Raw genomic sequence first — 20,024 nt, 5'->3', positions numbered from 1 at the left:
CAACAGAGAGTAACTCAAAAACAAAACACTTTCAGAAAACAGCACAAAATAAAAGGATGGAACCCTGACACTACATCCGGGAGCTAACCTTTTCGACTTTGGATTTAAACATAAATCTAGTCTTTTTGAGTTTTATTATGTTCCTTTGGTGTTAACCTTATGCTACCTAGTGCATAATCTAAAGAAAGAAATAACACACAAAAAAAAGATAGACATGGTTTAATCATATGTTGCCGGACTACTCTGATTATGATGATGTCAGATAAGTAGTTTAATGGAGAAAATATAAAAATCATCGAATTGTCTCAGAAAAACGTTTAAAGATTTGTATTCTTTATAGAATGTTTTATAGATTGTTATCTCATAGATTTTCATTCTTTAATGATTTAATGATAAAAATAAGTACTTTTGGTACCATGATTACATTATTTATAGCGACCTGGATGAATAACTGTTTGCACATGCGCAAATGAGCCGGTGGTATGGATCGTGCTTCTGGTACGGATCGGGTAGTGACACTCTTTGTAGCATAGCTCTCCCAATTTGGATTAGCATATCAAAGCAGCAATCGCAGAAACACCATCTGCGTCCGCCCACTCTTAACGTTACTTACTGCTGTTTTTGGCTGGACAGAGCTAGCTCTACAGGACCTAGCACACGTCATTTACCTAAAATGCATTGCAGCATAAGTGACATGGAGATGTCTGTGTGAAAACATTTTATTTAAATTTATTAAAGCTCCACAACTCACAGTATTTTTACTGTTTTTACAACTATGTATGGATCCCTTTAAGAGTCTTTGCTAACTGTAGCAGCTGCTCTCAAGCCGGGCATACACTATGCAATTTTTTCAAACTAGCACGCAGCTACAGCTCACACTGTATGACAAAAACGCAGGGTTTCATCGTACAGCCAGAGTTCACAGCCCATGATATATGTTCTCACACTATGCGTCCCAGTGCTCTGTTGCGACCTACCTGTTAACACTGTACGTCTAAAACCCACGTCGGACTGAGCTCCGCAGTTAGATGGCGCTACTCGGACTCGTCTATCCAGAAGCCAAACCAAAGCCCACTAGAGGGAAACGCGCTGCCTTGGCAATTTGTGCAATTTTGTGCTGAAAGCCCTAAAAAGAAAAGGCGACAACGTATTTGGACAAAGACATGGCTGAGCAAACGTGGCTACTACTGTCTGTCAATTTTACAGAAAGAGCTCCATTTCACCCGCACCCCTGCCATGCTTCTGTGTTTTCATCTGAGAAGAAGAAGAGTTCTTGTTTGTGTCATGATGGGTAAACGGAGGCAAGCCCAAGATGCAGAACACACACGGAGGAGGCAGGGAAAAAGTTCAAAATGTTTAATAAAAGTTCAGACACACATGGTAAAGCACTGGGACTGGAAAGGTTCAGGGGCTGGTTCACTGGAGTCTTGACTGGGACTGGAGACTGTGGGTTAGCAGAGTTCATGTGAGGCTAAGGGGATTAGCACAAAGGGATCTTCTGGCTGAGCTTCCAGCTCTTAGCAGGGAACAATGGGAAAATCCACATATGATTCTTCAAGCTGATTCCACGTAGGTACCTCCAGGGAAACTCCACATAGGAGTCTTAGGTTAAATCCACGTAGGAATCTTCGGGTTGGCTCACCAGGGCAGACAGCAGGTTAAGCTCACCTAGAGCTTCTGACTTGAGACATGTTTCCTGTGATGCAGCTCTCCCAGAGCTGCAGGCAAGAGACAGGTACCAGTGAGACAGCTCTTCCAGGGCTTCACGAGGGGACAGGAGGTTAAGCTCATCCAGAGCTTCACGAGGGGACAGGAGGTTAAGCTCATCCAGATCTTCACGAGGAGACAGGAGGTTAAGTTCATCCAGAGCTTCACGAAGAGACAGGATTCCTGTGAGGCAGAAACAGGGAAGAGTTAGAATCTGATCTCACACTAGAGATAACCAAGATTCTTCCAGTAACAGAGGCTCAGGTTGCTAACCAACTAAGATCAACACTGCGGCGTTGAGGCAAGGTCTGAAGTCAGCTTATATAGGAGAGGTCTTCTGATGAGAGGATTAGCAACAGGTGTGCAGGAAGGTTCCAGCTCCAGAAGACCCACGGCGCACTCTGCTGGAGACAGAGGGTAGTCTCCAGATCCCCACAGTAACTCCAACCCTAAGGGAAAAACACAGAGCAGAAGAGGATCCTCGGCGCCCTCTGGAGGGCAAGCCTGAGGATCCTAACAGTTTGCGCATACGCACTGAGCGATTTGCCCAGGACGGTCGACTGAAAATCAAACATGTTTGATTTTCTCCCGACATTACGATTCCTGAGGTGGTCGTGAGAGGCTGATTGCCCCTCGTTAGCCACTGTACAATACATGATGCACGACGCATGATCAGGCTGAAAGTCGGGCCGATCGTAAAAATGTTGCACAACTGGAAAGTTGTCCCGAAAAGGGGCAAAAATCACAGAGTGTATGCCTGGCTTTAGTCAAGTGTGTTGCGTTAGCAGCCCCCTACAGTAAGCAGGCCATACATTGACAGTTAAGGCTAAAGGGGTAAATCATTCTAGTACTAGTGTACCTAGGGTATTAAACATACCTTCCAATGCTGTTTTATATTGTCCCTCCCTCCTGGTTTGACTTACTCTCACCTTTCTATTGGCACTTCCACCAGTATGAAGTCAACAGACTGAATGAGGAGGTGAGTGAGGGTTGATGAGGGTACGATGCCGTCCTCTCTATGTGTGTGTGTGTGTGTTTTTTTCCCCCTGATTGTTGGACTACTAAGGAAGAGGTAGGCTTCACATGACAGGTTATAGCCCTGTGTCCTTGGTGATCATATTTAATGCCCCCTCATGCATCTCCCTCTTCTCGGTTTGCTCTTTTGTGTCAACCTTTCTCTTACTTTACATGAGATGTGTTTGGTTTGTGTGATCCCGTTGGCGAGATCCGACCAGTGTGTTGCAATCCTGTCTTCAAGTTCCTCCGTTTGATGCATTCAAAGAAATGCAGTGGTCCATTCACTGAGGCTGAACTGACAATTTTAAGATGCATCATGTTGATTTGAAGGAAGCACATTTCAAACTCATCGAACCCCAGTAGATTTGATGTTTTCAAATGTTTTTGAAAAACATTTTATAAAGGATCCTGCTGTTTAAAACAACGAAACTGAAAAAAGTGAATTTCATCCAAGGTTTGCTTTTTATTCTACAGACTGAGCTGACTTTCTGTGCCGGTGATGTAATCGCAGTTTTTGGGGAAATAGATGAGGATGGATTTTACTATGTAAGTACTTAACATTATTATTGCTCTAAAAATAAACTAGCGAATTAACATAATTAAAATGACATTTTAAGTTGCCAGACTTTTTTTCTACTCTTTCTAATTTCTTTCAAAATACTTCAGAATTGATCTCTAAGACTAAGTGTTCCGCAAAAAAAGATGTTGCTCTTGAGTTGCCCCTTTAGCACTATGTGTGCTGCATTTAAGTATTCAGCCAACTTGAACTTTTCAACCCTTGCCCACATTTCTGGCTATACAAATAAAGATATAAAATTGCAATTTTTTGTAAAGAGTCAACAAGTGGTGGGAAATTATGAAGTGCAACAAATTGATTCATATAATTTACACAGGCATCAGAGTAAGGGCTATGTAGGGGAATCTCATGAAAATGTCACCCTATATGGCAAAGCCGGCAGCTGCCCATGTCGCAAATACCAGAAACCAGCACTGCCTGCAAGTGTGGTTTTCCAACCAGAGCCAGAATAGGGAATGACAGAGCTGTCAATCGTATCATAAACACTTAGATTACCATCACAGGGACTAAGAAGGGGATTAATTAAAGGGGTCGTGTAATGCAAAACCTAGTTTCATTGTAATAGTTGAATAACGATAGTTCAGTGGGTGAAATGGACGTACAGAGAAGTTCAAGCCCCATCGACACCTCCTTTCTCTGCAAATCTCACAATTCTAAACTTCCACCATAAAAAAGATGGAATTCAAGCACGGAGCCGCCTGTGTCCAGGCTTCCGTCACCGACTCAGGTTCGGTTGCCCCGCCCCACGCTGGCTCACTGCCACCGTCTGCCGGGGTTCCCGGACCAGACCCAGAGCTGACGGCTTGGTTCGAATGCCCGGTGTGTTTCCATTACCTGCTGCACCGTGGAGTGAGTGAGTGCTTGTTGCTATGATGCATCTTTGCTCAGCAGCTTGGCTCGTTGTAAACCAACCAATCAGAGCACAGCTCGTCTAAATATTCATGATCATACCATAAAAGGAAGAAAACCTGTCGTTTCATTCTAGTTCTTTTAACCAGCCTTGCATTAGGGCTCATAGAACAGCAAATATGCCATTTTCAGCCCAACCAATGTTACACACCCTATTCAGAGACATTAAAGACCAGCACTAAATATCCTATAGAATCATTCTATGACCCCCTTTAAATAAACATGTTATTTAGTGCTGCTTTAAGTTAATGAAATAATTAGTCAACATTTTTCTTTAGCCAGTAAAGCTAAGGGAAATTTTTTTTAAAGCAATTACCACACAAGTTTAATTATGTACATAAAGATCCAGTTCATAGAGTCCTAGCTGAATTTAATGAGCTGTAGCCTTATAAAGGAAACATGGCTCAGAGAAACAAAAAAGTCAAGCATTATTAAAGCCCTTTAAAGTTCATTCATACCCACTGAAACAAAATGTGTTGGTTGTTTCGAGCTGCTACATCAAAAAATAAAAAAAGGATGGATGGATGTGAAAAGGCTGCAAAAAGCAAACATGGAAATAGACATTCATGATTGAGCAAATACTCATAGCAATATGCCTGAATCCATATAAGTTAAACCAAAACAAAAAATAAAGCAAAATGTAGATGGAATTGGGAACATTGTTATTAAATTGTGAAAAAGTGACTTAAAGGAATGTGAAATAACCTCAGTGAAGCCAAAGTACAATCATCAGTAACAGCTAGAGAATAAGATTTGTTGGACTTTGGATTATTTGGTTATAAGGTTTTAATTGCAGCTGAAGAAAATAGATTTTAGGTTATTAATGATATGGAGCTCCATGTTGGCTAGAAAGAAAGATGCACTGCAAAAACGACCTACAATTAAGGAAAACTGACTTAAATTAAGTGTATTTACCCTTTATATGATCTGCCAATGAAATTAGCATTTTTACTCTTAGAATAAGATAATTAGATGATATTCACTTGAAATAAGACAATGCAATTGTTTTTTTTCTTATTTAAAATGTAAATTGTCTTGTTCCATTGGCAAAGTTCCTCACTTACCTACTCAGTTAAAGACAAAACACACCTATTTTAAGAAAAAAATGACTTATTTAGACTGAATTTTTTTGCAGGTGGTTTTGCAGGTTTTGAAATGTTTAAGTGCTTTTTCAGGATAATAATGCATCGTGTTACAAAACATAAATTCATAAAAACCAGATATTTCTAGATTTCAAACTTTATGTTTCAACCTAAAAAAAAAAAACAGTCCATGGAAACGTTTGATTGATGCGTGAAATTGTTTTCCATGGCTGTAATGTATTACCCAAAGCAAACTTTTATGAAAGCCAGAGGAGCTGCCTAAGATTAATGATCTGAAAACATGCTTTAACATTTTCACAATGGTTTTACATATGTAGCTCAACATTTCAGCAGTCCAAGATTTGTCTTTTTTTATTTTCTTGTTTTCCCACAAAGCAAAAATTATTTACTAAATACACTGCAAAAACAATCTAGGAATAAGTTAAAAAAAATCTTCAATTTTGTGTTTTTATCCTTAATTGGAGCAGGTAAATAAGATGATTTGCCAATGGAATGAATAATTTTACTCTTAAAATAATAATATGCACCTGAAAAAAACTATACAATAGTTTTTGTCTTATTTTAAATATAAATTGTCTTGTTCCATTAGCAAATTTTCTCATTTACCTCCTCAGTTCAAGACAAAAATACATAAGAAAAAATTACTTATTGAGATTTCGATTTTTGTAGTGTGTTCTCCAAGAGCTGAGAGTCCATATTTTTAGTGGTTCAACATAAATCCACATCATCTTTAAGCTCCTTTAAATCTTAAATCACAATATAAATATTGCACAATTAGAACTAAAATTAGTCTGAGTAAAATTCTGTCTCCTGCAAAAAAGTTGAGCAGAAACCGCTCCTTTAGAGGATAACACTTGAAAAAAATGACGTTTTTCTTTTTCGGTGTATGGTAGGCAGCATTTAAGCACAGCATCAGCTGCGAATGGATCTAACGGTTGTCGTGTGCTCCGCAGGGCGAGCTCAATGGACACAAGGGGCTTGTACCTTCCAACTTTCTAGAAGAAGTGCCTGATGATGTAGACGTTTTTCTCACTGATTCCCCATCTCGGTATCCCCAGGACACTCCAGCCAGGATAAAGACCAAAAGGGTACATGCTCCTTCGCAGTACTAGCCCTCTCATCCATTTACTTTTTTTCCCTCTTCCCTCTATCTCCTTTAGTTTCATGTCTGTGAGTGTGTGTCTCTCATTGGTTCAAAGGGATTTCTGACTTCAGAGAATTATACTGTAAATAAATAGATGTTTAAGATCTATAAAAAAAGACTAATATTCCAGAGATACCTTTATTTTTCATGTTTACTACTGTGAAAAGGGGAAGGTTGTGCAATGTATAATAAATGGACATACTGTATTCATAAAGCATTCTCAGAGAGAGTGAACCGAACAGGCACACACTCCTGTGACTTTTTACCCCGCTTCTCGGAAAAACAACAGTTACCACTTTTTGCACATGACCATGTAACATTCTAACAGATGCTTTATGAATATATTCTGTGTTTGACCTGGTTTATTTAAATAGTTTTGTTGTTCCCAGAGAAGAACTATGTAGTCTGTAGCTCAACATGGTATATAGTCCAGATGCATGACCCCTTGAACATTTTATATATTAAAAAAAAAGAATTTCAATTCTAGAATAGTACAACTTTGTATCTACTCCTGAATGCCTTGTTTTGTAAATTGCTTTTCTTGTAAAGTAGCAAACAAAGGTCACTTAGCTTATGTTACCATCAGAGAATAATTTCAGAGGTAATGTTTTACAAAGTGTAAATTTGTGATTGTAATTTTGTGTTTAACAGACAATGCAACTGTTGAAATATTTATAGGTGTCATTAGATACTTCTTTCATATGTTGTACTTTGCCATTTTTGTAGTGCTAACTATTAAAATGCCATCACCATATTTTTTTTTTATTTCTTTTCCTCACCTGCTTGGCAAAACAGAAGAGTGTTCATTTCACACCTTAAAGGCTCTGTTTCCGTCACGTAAGTGAGCAACTGAGGATACCAAATGACTGTCTCCTCGTCTAATGCAGATGACGGGGGTTAGCTTAGGTTCTGCTATGGACTGTGTATAGCTTTGATTCTTTGGGATTACTTCTTTCTCTAGATGGTTCAGCAGAAACCCCTCACCTCTCCAAAATGTTCAGCTTTCTCTTTCATGGACACACTTACCCTAGCCAATGCATTAGACAAGAAGTGTGGTATCTTCAGTTGTTTCTCTGAGTGTTGTATATGAAAATGTCCGTCTCCTGCAAAAAAAAGTCTCCTGCTGTAACTCATGATATGCTGAAAGACTGTTCTTGCACAATTGCACTATAAACAAAACATTGCAACCATAGTTAAACAAATGATCATGCTTATAACAGTGCAGTAAGGCAGTGCATCAAGCAATCCCCTCGTAAAACTATCCTAAATAGGTTTCAACTATGTTTAGTTTTAAATTGAGATTTCATGTTTCTCCAAAAACAAATGTTTTTATTTCTCATATTTTAAGTCCTATGGACAAGGAAAATAGTAAGCATTTAGTAAAGCAAATACTAACATGGAAAATTATGTTTTCATAAATAAATGCTGTTTATTCTTCAATAATAACTTTTGCAGACTCTACAAATTATATTTTGTGATTTAAAAAGCCTGAATACAATTCTGACATAAAGTGTGCTCCTGTTTTTGCAATCCCCATCGGCAGATGGCCTCTCACACTGAGCCTGGTTCTTCTGGAGGTTTATTCCTGTTAAAAGGGAGTTTTTCCTCTCCACTGTCGCTACAAGCATGCTTAGTGTGAGGGATTGCCTCTGAGTCAATGAGTCGATGCAATCAACTGTTTTCTTTGGATAAAAAACTTTGAGTCAATTTGACTGGATGATCTGGTTGAACTGTAAAGAGCCTTGAGATGACATTTGTTTTGAATTGGCGCTATAGAAATAAACTGAATTTAAACTGAAAAAACATAGAAAAATTAGTAGAAAAGTCTGCAAATGGCCCCTCATCTGAGCAGGTAAGTAGAACTATCTGCCAATAGAATGAGGATATCAACCCTAATATAAGATCATCATATATGTTTTTTTTTTATTATTATTTAAATGTGAAAATCTTATTTCAATGTAAGATCATTTTATTTACCAACACAAATCAATTCCAAATACACTCATTCCCAGAAAATTGAACTATTTTAGATAATTTTTGGCAGCTTAAGATTACATTTTTATATACCCCCAAATCCATTCATGGTTCGTTATCCTTTGATTACCTTGAAATACATATTTTTGATCAAAAGTGGGAAACACTCCCCTTTTAAGGGTTTTTCACGAATCCAAACTGGATCATTTACCGTCTCTTAAAGGAGGCTAGAAACATTATTATTCAGTTTTATATACAGGTTCTATACAAGTTATTCTAAATTTCAGAACTGTCTTTATTTTTTTCTTAAAACATCTGTGGGTCTGTAGATCTATAATACGAAGACTGATCAAATCTGAACCAACCAAGGTTGTTTGATCTGATACAAACCAGGTTGGTTATGAGGGTGCAGAAGTTAAATCACTTAAATTACCGTAAATCCTCTAATATAGGCCCGGGCCTTTATTTCACTCAAGTGCATCGCGGTCCAGGCCTTTATTGGAAAGAGGCCAGAATTAGAGACAGGCCTCTATTGCTATTTGAGCAAAACAGACTACCAGTGGAATGAATAAAAATGAGATTTTGTGTCTATTTGAACCTATAACACACTAGGTTCATTTATTGAAAAAGTACAGTTACCATGTCTCGCTTGGTTTGAAGTAAAAAAGAAAAAAAAAAAATCCTCCAATTCTGTTTAATCCTCCTCCTCAGTTTCCTACGGTGGCTGAGAAGTGCAAAACACATTTACAATTCAAAAACACATTAACAAATAAAAAACAAAATAACATTTGAGGAAACAAAATTATATTTTGTGAAACAAATGTATTTTTGAAAAAAAAGTTTAAATTTTTAAAAACAAATTTACATTTTAGCAAACAAATTTACATTAACAAATAAATAAAATAACATTTGAAGAAACAAAATTATATTTTATGAAACAAATGTATTTTTGAAAAAAAAAGTTTAAATTTTTAAAAACACATTTACAATTCAAAAACACATTAACAAAAAAAAAAAAAAAATAATAACATTTGAAGAAACAAAATTATATTTTATGAAACAATTTATTTTTGAAAAAAAAAGTTTAAATTTTTAAAAACACATTTACATTTAAGGAAACAAATTCACATTTTAAATAAGTTAGATTTTAGGTGAGAGAAAGTTTCATTTTAGAGAAAAAAAATACATTATAGGGAAACAAATTTACATCTAAAAAAAATTGACCGTTCGGAAACACTTGTACAAGTGCAAAGACAAAACTGCAAGTGGCAAAACACATTTACATAGCCAAAAACAAATTAACAAAAGACGGCTACACGGAAAGGGAATGCCCCAGTGGCCGGATGTGACGTCACGATTACCCTGACTTGTAGTACAAACAGCTCAATCTGTAGTCCTCCTGCTTCACGTGAAAAGTCAGCGGCGATTTTAGATGGAAAGAATTGGACTGAAGCTGGTTTTCTTAAGTTTACGCGAACCGAACAATGTTTTCAGCCAATTTACACCATTTTGTTCTTCGTGTGGACGGTCTCTGGAACTTTTACGGGACACGGTACAAGGTGGCAGGACCAAGCAGGAGGGCCGGGCTCAATTCGTGGCAGTGGCTGCGGCAGAGCCTGCCATCGGAGTGGCCGTTGTTGGCCGCTGCCGGCAGAGCCTGCCATCGGAGAGGCCGATGGTGGCCGCTGCCGGCAGAGCCTGCCATCGGAGAGGCCGATGGTGGCCGCTGCCGGCAGAGCTTGCCATCGGAGAGGCCGATGGTGGCTGCTGCCGGCCGAGGCCACTTATTCGCAGATAAAGTACTCCGTTCCATCAAGTAAATGTGACATTATAAAAGTTTTAATGCAGTTTATTAAGCAATAACATAACAATAAAAAGAAACCCATAAAGAATACATTTTAATACAGGTTATTAAGCGATAACATCACAATATATAGCCTATATATATATATATATCTATATAAAACAATCTAGTCAGAAGTACTATAAATAAGGCATTTGCCGAAAAACGGCAGGAAAAATACCCAAAAAATAATTAAATACCAAAGAAAAGTAATTAAAAAACTACCTGACAAAATAATAGTGGCTCCGGCCAGTAATACGCCCGGCCCTGCTGCTTGGTCCTGCCACCTGGTCCGTGTCCCGTAAAAGTTCCAGAGACCGTCCGCACGAAGAACAAAATGGTGTAAATTGGCTGAAAACATTGTTCGGTTAGCATAAACTTAAGAAAAACAGCTTCAGTGCAATTCTTTCCATCTAAAATCGCCGCTGACTTTTCACGTGAAGCAGGAGGACTACAGATTGAGCTGTTTGTACTACAAGTCAGGGTAATCGTGACGTCACATCAGGCCACTGGGACATTCCCTTTCCGTGTAGCCGTCTTTTGTTAATTTGTTTTTGGCTATGTAAATGTGTTTTGCCACTTGCAGTTTTGTCTTTGCACTTGTACAAGTGTTTCCGAACGGTCAATTTTTTTTTAGATGTAAATTTGTTTCCCTATAATGTATTTTTTTTCTCTAAAATGAAACTTTCTCTCACCTAAAATCTAACTTATTTAAAATGTGAATTTGTTTCCTTAAATGTAAATGTGTTTTTAAAAATTGAAACTTTTTTTTTCAAAAATAAATTGTTTCATAAAATATAATTGTGTTTCTTCAAATGTTATTTTGTTTTTTATTTGTTAATGTGTTTTTGAATTGTAAATGTTTTTAAAAATTTTAACTTTTTTTTCAAAAATACATTTGTTTCATAAAATATAATTGTTTCTTCAAATGTTATTTTGTTTATTTGTTAATGTAAATTTGTTTGCTAAAATGTAAATGTGTTTTAAAAAATTGTAACTTTTTTTCCAAAAATAAATTGTTTCATAAAATATAATTTTGTTTCTTCAAATGTTATTTTTATTTGTTAATGTGTTTTTGAATTGTAAATGTGTTTTGCACTTCTCAGCCACCGTAGTTTCCTCCTCCTCTTCATCTCTCCCTTTAATCTCCTCATCACTCGCGCTCCTCATGTTCTGCTGCGTGTCTGTTCTCTTCCTCGCGCAGACGGGCAGCAGTCGGGGCCTGTCGTCCAGCCGCGCAGGGCTGTGGTACTTGTATGTTACTACCACAAGTATACAGGTGCTGGTCATAAAATTAGAATATCATGAAAAAGTAGATTGATTTCAGTAATTCCATTTAAAAAGTGAAACTTGTATATTATATTCATACATTACATACAAACTCATATATTTCAGATGTTTATTTTGTTTAATTTTGATGATTACAAATGACAACAAATGAAAATCTCAAATTCATCATATCAGAAAATTAGAATATTGTGAAAAGGTTCAAAATTGATGGCCCCTGGTGCCACACTCTAATCAGCTAATTAACTCAAACCACCTGCAAAAGCCTTTAAATGGTCTTTCAGTCTAGTTCTATAGGCTACACAATCATGGGGAAGACTGCTGACTTGACAGTTGTCCAAAAGACGACCATCGACACCTTGCACAAGGAGGGCAAGACACAAAAGGTCATCGCTAAAGAGGCTGGCTGTTCACAGAGCTCAGTGTCCAAGCACATTAATAGAGAGGCGAAGGGAAGGAAAAGATGTGGTCGAAAAAAGTGTACAAGCAAGAGATATAACCGCACCCTGGAGAGGATTGTGAAACAAAACCCATTCAAAAATGTGGGGGAGATTCACAAAGAGTGGACTGCAGCTGGAGTGAGTGCTTCAAGAACCACCACACACAGACGTATGAAAGACATGGGTTTCTGCTGTCGCATTCCTTGTGTCAAGCCACTCTTGAACCACAGACAGCGTCAGAAGCGGCTTGCCTGGGCTAAAGAGAAACAGGACTGGACTGCTGGTGAGTGGTCCAAAGTCATGTTCTCTGATGAAAGTAAATTTTGCATTTCCTTTGGAAATCAAGGTCCCAGAGTCTGGAGGAAAAGAAGAGAGGCACTTCATCCACGTTGCTTGAAGTCCAGTGTAAAGTTTCCACAGTCAGTGATGGTTTGGGGTGCCATGTCATCTGCTGGTGTTGGTCCATTGTGTTTTCTGAGGTCCAGGGTCAACGCAGCCACATACCAGGAAGTTTTAGAGCACTTCATGCTTCCTGCAGCTGACCAACTTTTTGGAGATGCAGATTTCATTTTCCAACAGGACTTGGCACCTGCACACAGTGCCAAAGCTACCAGTACCTGGTTGAAGGACCATGGTATCCCTGTTCTTAATTGGCCAGCAAACTCTCCTGACCTTAACCCCATAGAAAATCTATGGGGTATTGTGAAGAAGAAGATGCAATACACCAGACCCAACAATTCAGAAGAGCTAAAAGCCACTATTAGAGCAACCTGGGCTATCATAAAACCTGAGCAGTGCCACAGACTGATCGACTCCATGCCACGCCGCATTGCTGCAGTAATACAGGCCAAAGGAGGCCCAACTAAATACTGAGTGCTGTACATGCTCATACTTTTCATGTTCATACTTTTCAGTTGGCCAACATTTCTATAAATCCTTTGTTTTTATTGGTCTTCAGTAATATTCTAATTTTCTGATATGATGAATTTGAGATTTTCATTTGTTGTCATTTGTAATCATCAAAATTAAACAAAATAAACATCTGAAATATATGAGTTTGTATGTAATGTATGAATATAATATACAAGTTTCACTTTTTAAATGGAATTACTGAAATCAATCTACTTTTTCATGATATTCTAATTTTATGACCAGCACCTGTAATGTTGAGGTATGCCCAGAAAAAACGTTTATAGCCCCGGCCTGTATTAGAGACCGGCCATTATTTACCTCCTCTGACAGCGAGACCGGCAAATGTTAGAGTCCCGGCCGCTAATGGAATACAGGCCAATATTAGAGAATTTACGGTATTATTTACTTAGACATGCACAATGTGATAAATCAGAGATAAACATAATTTAAATGTGCATCAATCTGTGTAGAGAAAAGACATGGAATAACAGAAACGCTAAAGGATATTGAGTTTAACTGAAAGGATTTAAAAATAAATATAAACTTGAAATTGCCAAAGCAAACTAAAGTAGTCAGAACATAATGCTGGAAAAAAATAATTAGAACCATTTAAAATGTATTTCTTTAGACACTCTAGCCTTTGACCCAAATTTGCTTTAAAGTGTTTTCCTGAGTTCAAGAGTCTGCACTGCAAATTGGATTATAAAATCTTGATTCTCCTTTTGATGTTTTTTCCAAAGTGCAATTGAAAAGAGCCTTTTAGCTCATGATTACAGAACAGTAATGGTGACTAGTAGTATCTTTGTAACTCAGTTGTACCAGTAAATATTAATATTTAAGAGGCAAGAAAGTGAATGTGATGCAAATATGTCCCCAAATGTAAATCTGTTCTTAATATTTTTTTAGAAAATGTCACTCATGTGAATGTCAGTTCAATTCTATGTTTTTTTTGTTTTTGTTTTTAGCAACTTCCAAAATAAATACATGATAGGAGGGGGTGGGAGAGAGCGGGTGTTTATCAAAGTGCACAGCACAATACACAGGGAGGTAGGCTTAAGAGCTCTATAGAGAGCCTGCAGAGGCAGAACTGGTGGGGAGTAGTGACTGTGGTTTGAGAGCTGATTGGCTTTTTAACACCTTCAACTGTCCCTTACGGGTCTTCCATTAGGTTCCTTTGGACAAATCGGGGTCGCACAGAAGAGCACCCTCTCCTACAGTGAGTCTACACATCCTCGACTCTGGCCCCGCTACCATGGGACCTGGCAGGCCCCCTATGGACATTTACTCCTCCAAAAAGAAAAGGGGAATGCTCTTCAAAAGAAAGGAACAATTACAAAGACTTGGTGCTGTAAAATAAATAATGCAAAAAGTGGCATCCACTTATATTGTAAATAAAAATAAAAATCAAAATACAGTGCACAGGTGGCATTTCCAAGCTTACTAGATGCTTTATTTTTTCATTTGTTGTACATTAGATTATAGTTATGGGTTCAAACTCAATATTTTTAATAACTCATCTCACATTATGGGCCCATAACCTCAAGGTGTTGGAAGATATTGTGTTGTGCTGCATACCTCCATGTTTCTGGCTGATGAAGTGTTAGGACAGAGCCCTGGGTGTTCTACACAAGCCTTGCATTTTCTAAAATCTAATGGTCAGAAACCAACAGCTGCCGGTTGAACATGAGGTTTGCTTGCTTTTTACTTCAGCACATTCCCTCCTGACCCCTTGAGAGTGCACTCCAAGGTGATGGGCTCATTGTTAAGAGTCAGGGCAAGCAGCATACGGACTAATCAGCAGAAAGAAATGCCTCTTTTCTGCTTCTTTTCAACAGCTGTGGCAGTGGTACATCTCCCCGTTCCCAGAGTTGTTGGGCACTTAGAAAACAAGCACATTCTGCATCTATCACAGGGTCCCTGCAGTAAATACCTGTCGACCGAACCTCCATGTATTTGCCTTATAATTGCACAATTTTTAGAATTATGTCCAGATGTTGCACCCTCAACATTGATTTTTTTCCAAAAAGCTGTCAGACTTGTATTTTCCACTGTGAAAACCCAAAATATTAACTTAAAAATTTTGAGAAATGGTAAATAAAGTCCTCCCTCCATACTAAATTTTTGACTAGAGTCAAGTATTGCCTCTACATATATTGATTAGTCAAACACCAATTCTTTTAGCATCAACTTCATTGTGCAGCAGTTAATTTCCAGCATGCAACCTTTGGACTGTAGGATTAGTTACTCAACAGCAGTAAAGTGAGACAAGGCTACCTCTATGCTGCCCTTCCTATCAAACCGTTTTTACAGCCCAGACCATCACTGATGCCTGTTATGTCTCAAATTAAGGATACAAGTACTGTAGGTCTGTCCATATTTTCAGATATCTACACCTTTATGTATGAATATACAAAGAATTGGAAGCCAATGTATTATCCAAGCTGCCCAAAGGATTGTGCAGACGTCCAACTTTGCGCATGAGATGATCAGTCCACGTCCTCCCCATCTCCTCGAGCCGTTTTCCCATTTTCATTCTGCAGCACATATAAAGTTGAGCCTATGTTTTCTATATACAGGAGTTAAACTGACAAAAAAAGAGGAAAAAAAAAAAAAAAAGAACGTATGCAAAACATTCTAAAACTTTCTTACAACCTCTGGCTAATCAGCCACGATAATCTCCAGTAAACTGATCATTTCCACAGACATTGCTTTGATTTCAGTGACTGCAACTGTTTTTGTACTTTTGTCCATTTGTAAAATTGTTTTTAAATGTTTATACACTATTTTCAAACTGCCTTTTTTTGTACATTTAACTTTCTAATCAGACAGTGCAAGCTTTCCCCATGGTGTCTTTAAAGAGCATATGTCTGCAATTGTGTGCTAGCTTTCAGAGAAGAACTTATCAGGCTATACTGATGGTTACAAATTATTGTGTGGGTGTGCATGTGCAATCTTTTTTTTTAAAGAAATAAATTTAATATTTTTTAATGTTATCGTCTTGAAATCATTACACGCACACAAAATAAACTGAACATTTATTATAAAAAACAGTGTTCTTAACAAACTTAAAGACTTAAAGCTGAAGTCTGTAAGTTTTTAAAATCACTTTTTTGTCATATTGGCTAAAACTGTCCCTATGCCCAGACAGCAGTACATGTGATATGTAACCTGTGAAAAAAACTGCTTCAATTGGTCCCGCATACTGCCTGTATTTCAATCTGGAAAGAATAATTCGGGACGAGTCAAAACAACCAATCACAGCCAGAGGAGCGTCTGATGGAGTGTCAATCACAGCTCCCCCCCCCCCCCCCCCCCCCACCCCCCCCCCCCCCCCTCACCGCTTAACCTGCCGCAGCGCCGGGCTGCCGCAGTTAGGAGGACGCGCGTGGAAGTCATGGCGGAGCGACAGCCACCAGCGAAAGAGAAACTGGCCTTACTGCACCTGCCGACAACTGCTTACACGGCAAACTTCGGTATAACCAGCATCTTATATCTAGCTGCTTGGAGGTGAGTGCTATCGCTCTTACCGGTTCACACTCCATGCCGCGTACGCTGCTTGGATGCTTGTGGTCGCATGCGGTAGCCGCGCAGGTGCTGTGAGAGGGATGGGGCTTGGAGGTGGGGCATGAGTGAAGCAGAGAGGGTGGGGGAGTGGCGTGAAACCTGTTTTTCTTCAAATTTTCAGTCGAAGTCTGCTCTCTTCTCAATGTTACAGACTGCTGCTTTAACGTCTGCATTTTAACAAATAAAATCCAGTTTAGTAAAGAAACGTAAACCACTTAACAAGGAATCAAAACTATTTAGGCAACAACAAACTAAACGTAATGAGGCATCAACTGGTGCTTAGAGGTAGAAGAGGTAACTGTCCAGTTTTACATGGGGCTGTTTGTGAAGGCTCTGCCCAACGAGGAAAGCCAGCTTATGGCCATACTGGCAGGGCGCAGGCACTCTGATGATTCCCTAAAGCACAAATGGAAAGGGTAAAAAAAAAAAAAGAAAATCTCACATGAGATTTAGACAAAGACAATTTCTTTAATAGTTTAATCATGTACAGGGTCTATTGTAAGCTCCATTCCTTTTAAAGGTATACAGATACACTGCTCAAAAAAGGGGAGCACTCATAACACGCCCTAATCTGAATGAATGAAATATTCTCACCGAAATATTTGTTTTGTACATAGTTTAATGAACTGACAAAATCTAACAAAAATGATCCATGAAATCAAATTTATTAATCAATGGAAGCCTGGATTTGGAGTAACATACAAAATTAAAGTGGAAAAACACACCATAGGCTGATCCAACTTTGTTTTAATGTCCTTAAAACTGGCCCAAATGAGACTCAGTATTGTATGTGGCCTCCAAGTGGCTGTATGACCTCCCTACAACACCTGGGCATGCTCCTGATCAGGTGGTGATCTCCTCCCAGACAGGACTGAAGCATCAATGTTCTCAAGCAGATTCCAGAGCTGCAGTTCCTTCATTTTGCAGGAACTGCTGACAAACTCCAGCCACATGGGGTCTAGCATTGTCCTGCATTAGGAGGAACCCAGGGCCAAATGCATCAGCATATGGTCTCACAAGGGGTCTAAGGATCTCATCTCGGTATCTAATGGCAGTCATGCTACCTCTGGCGAGCACACAGAGGGCCCCCAAAAGGGCTGGTTATACTCTCACACCAGTGTGGCACAGTGAGCTTGTTGCAGATATTTAGATTTATGCCCAATATTGAAGCATGGTCTGCACTATGTTATTCCACACTACAAAGCAAGAGGGACAATCAGGAACTAGCTGTGGGTCTAGATACGGCCGAGGCGTTGAGGAAGTGGCTGCAAGTTTGTGCGACAACAGAGGGACGTGAGGGCAAAAAAGAGCGGGGATCCAGATGGAAAAAGGATCCCAGCGTTCTCATGCACCTCGCTCTTCTAGCTGGTCCAACTTCACGAGTTGTTTTCCACAACGGCGGTCATACAAACAAAACAAGCCGGTAAGGCACCAAACTGGAAATGCGCATAGAGTAGAGCGGATACAGATTTGACCAATCAGAGACCTCCTGTCTGTAGTCACCTACAATTTGGGAGAGGTGCAGCAGAGTGTCTGCGTGGGGGGCGGGGGCACATTTGCATTCACTGCAACAAACACACTGACGACCTGAGGCAGCAACTCGCTTTACACAGCTCTGTCACATGTGCTCAGTGTGAACCTGCTTTCAACTGTGAAGAGCACAGGGAACAGGTGGGGAATTTACCAAACCTGTTCTCTGCCCAATGCTACACATCCTGCACGGCATTGAGCTGTGAGCACAACCCCCATCCGTGGACTGAAGGCCTTCATACCATCCTCATGTTATCGGTTTCTAACCATTTGTGCAGACACGTGCACATCTCTGGCCTGCTGACAGTCATTTTGCAGGGCTCTGGCAGTGTTCCTCCTTGCACAAAGGCAGGAGGTACCGCAACTCGCATCGATTCTGATCCTAGATGAGCTGCACTACCGGAGCGACTTGTGTGGACTGCAGAGTCTGTCTCAGTCTGCCATGAGTGTGAAAGCACCAACATTCAAAAGTGGCCAAAACATCAACCAGAAAGCATAGGTACTGAAAAATGATCTGTGGTCCATTTGCAGAACAGCGTGTCCAATTGTCACTCAGTTTGCTTCCAAAGTGGACACTTTGATTTAATTGAAGTTATATTGTGTCGTTTACATGTTCCCTTTATTTTTTTTGAGCAGTGTAATTTTCATCCATCAGCAGGTAGTTTAGCTATAATTTCCTGAATGTTATTGAATATTTTTCACCAAAAGAATTTTGTAGTAATTTAAATGACCATCTGTTAAAGGAATTTCAAATAACGTATACAACTAAACTGGACAATGATCTCAAAGTTTAATTAAAAATCAATGGATTAAGTTTAAAGTTCCTAAAAGACCAACCACAGAAACAAACCACATCAAATTATAATGAATCTGAATTCAGGCTTAATCACACAAACTTCAAATAAAGCTGGGAGCTGTTAAGGTTCTCTTTAACATCTCTTTTAATAATTTTCCTTGAAAACAGATTGAAGATTGTTCTATTAATAGGTTCTCAAAAAAAAAAAAAAAAAAAAAAAAAAAAAAAAAAAAAAAACGTTTAATGCATATTAATGATAAAAAATTATTAAAAAACCCACCTGCCAGTTGTAGTACATGTGGCAGAGCTTGTATGTGAGCCGCTGCATGTGATCTGGCTTGAGGCCGCTGGTATCGTAGACCACGTTGTAATGAGTTGGTGAGACACTCCCCTGTCTAACAGACTGGCTCACAATGTAGAAGTCGTACCTTGTCAGAAGAAATAGGCATGAGCTGTTATTTTCAACCAGAACATCAATACATGATTTACAAAATAAAACGGAAGCCAAACGTACCACTCTGGACGGGTGACCTCCGTGTCGATGACAGTGCCAGTTCTCCAGAGTCCAAGAGAACTTGTCCGTACAATGATTGGAGTTTTGGACAAAATTAGCATCGTTTTCACTGAAGACTGTTTTTTAAAAAGTTAACAGAAGCCTGATTCCAAAGTCTGTCTTATTGGATATTTTTCCTGAACCAGCAGATTTAGTGTCTGATTTTTTTTTTAATATCCCCAATTTAAGGAAAAAAAAAAAAAAAAAATTCAAAACTAAAGATGCAGTTCTTTGATCACTTTTGATCAGCTTTTTAAAGCTTTGACAACAAAGTTCAGAGTAAATTTTCTGCAAGTATTATCAGACTTGGAGGGCTGGCAGCTAAATAAAGTGACAAAACAAAAACTGAGTGGACAGTAGGGCTGAAACAATTCGGATTAATCGATTATTGCAATAATTGTAAACTAATTCAGTAATTGATTAATCGTTAATTGGAGTACAGAGACTCTAAAACATGCCTTTAGCTGACAGAGCAACACACTTATAGCAAGATCAAAAACACACACACACAAAAAAACATTTTATTCCATCAATATGCTTCATCCTTTGGCTATCTGATTATAAATTGATTATTCGGAAAATGCCAGACTGTTTGGGAACCCTGATCCAGGTATTAAAAACAGGAAACCACTTTATCACCTCTCCTCATGAAAAAGAAAACATGCGTC

At 38.8% G+C, this 20,024-nt stretch overlaps 1 protein-coding gene across 1 annotated transcript in view; it reads left to right on the top strand.

Moving 5' to 3' along the window:
* rimbp2 (RIMS binding protein 2) overlaps window positions 1–14,330 on the top strand; it is a 177,179-nt gene extending 162,849 nt beyond the window's left edge. Inside the window, exons 25-28 of the mRNA XM_038296240.1 lie at window positions 2,660–2,686; window positions 3,199–3,270; window positions 6,267–6,401; window positions 14,082–14,330. Of these exons, the coding sequence (XP_038152168.1) occupies window positions 2,660–2,686; window positions 3,199–3,270; window positions 6,267–6,401; window positions 14,082–14,270 (423 nt within the window). The 3' untranslated portion in view covers window positions 14,271–14,330. The remainder of the gene's footprint in view (window positions 1–2,659; window positions 2,687–3,198; window positions 3,271–6,266; window positions 6,402–14,081) is intronic.
* The last annotated feature ends 5,694 nt before the right edge of the window (window positions 14,331–20,024 follow it).

The sequence above is a fragment of the Cyprinodon tularosa genome, unplaced genomic scaffold (assembly GCF_016077235.1).
Source record: "Cyprinodon tularosa strain WSP-4 unplaced genomic scaffold, ASM1607723v1 ctg11, whole genome shotgun sequence".
Classification (NCBI taxonomy): domain Eukaryota; kingdom Metazoa; phylum Chordata; class Actinopteri; order Cyprinodontiformes; family Cyprinodontidae; genus Cyprinodon; species Cyprinodon tularosa.
This window is presented reverse-complemented; position numbering and strand designations above follow the sequence as displayed.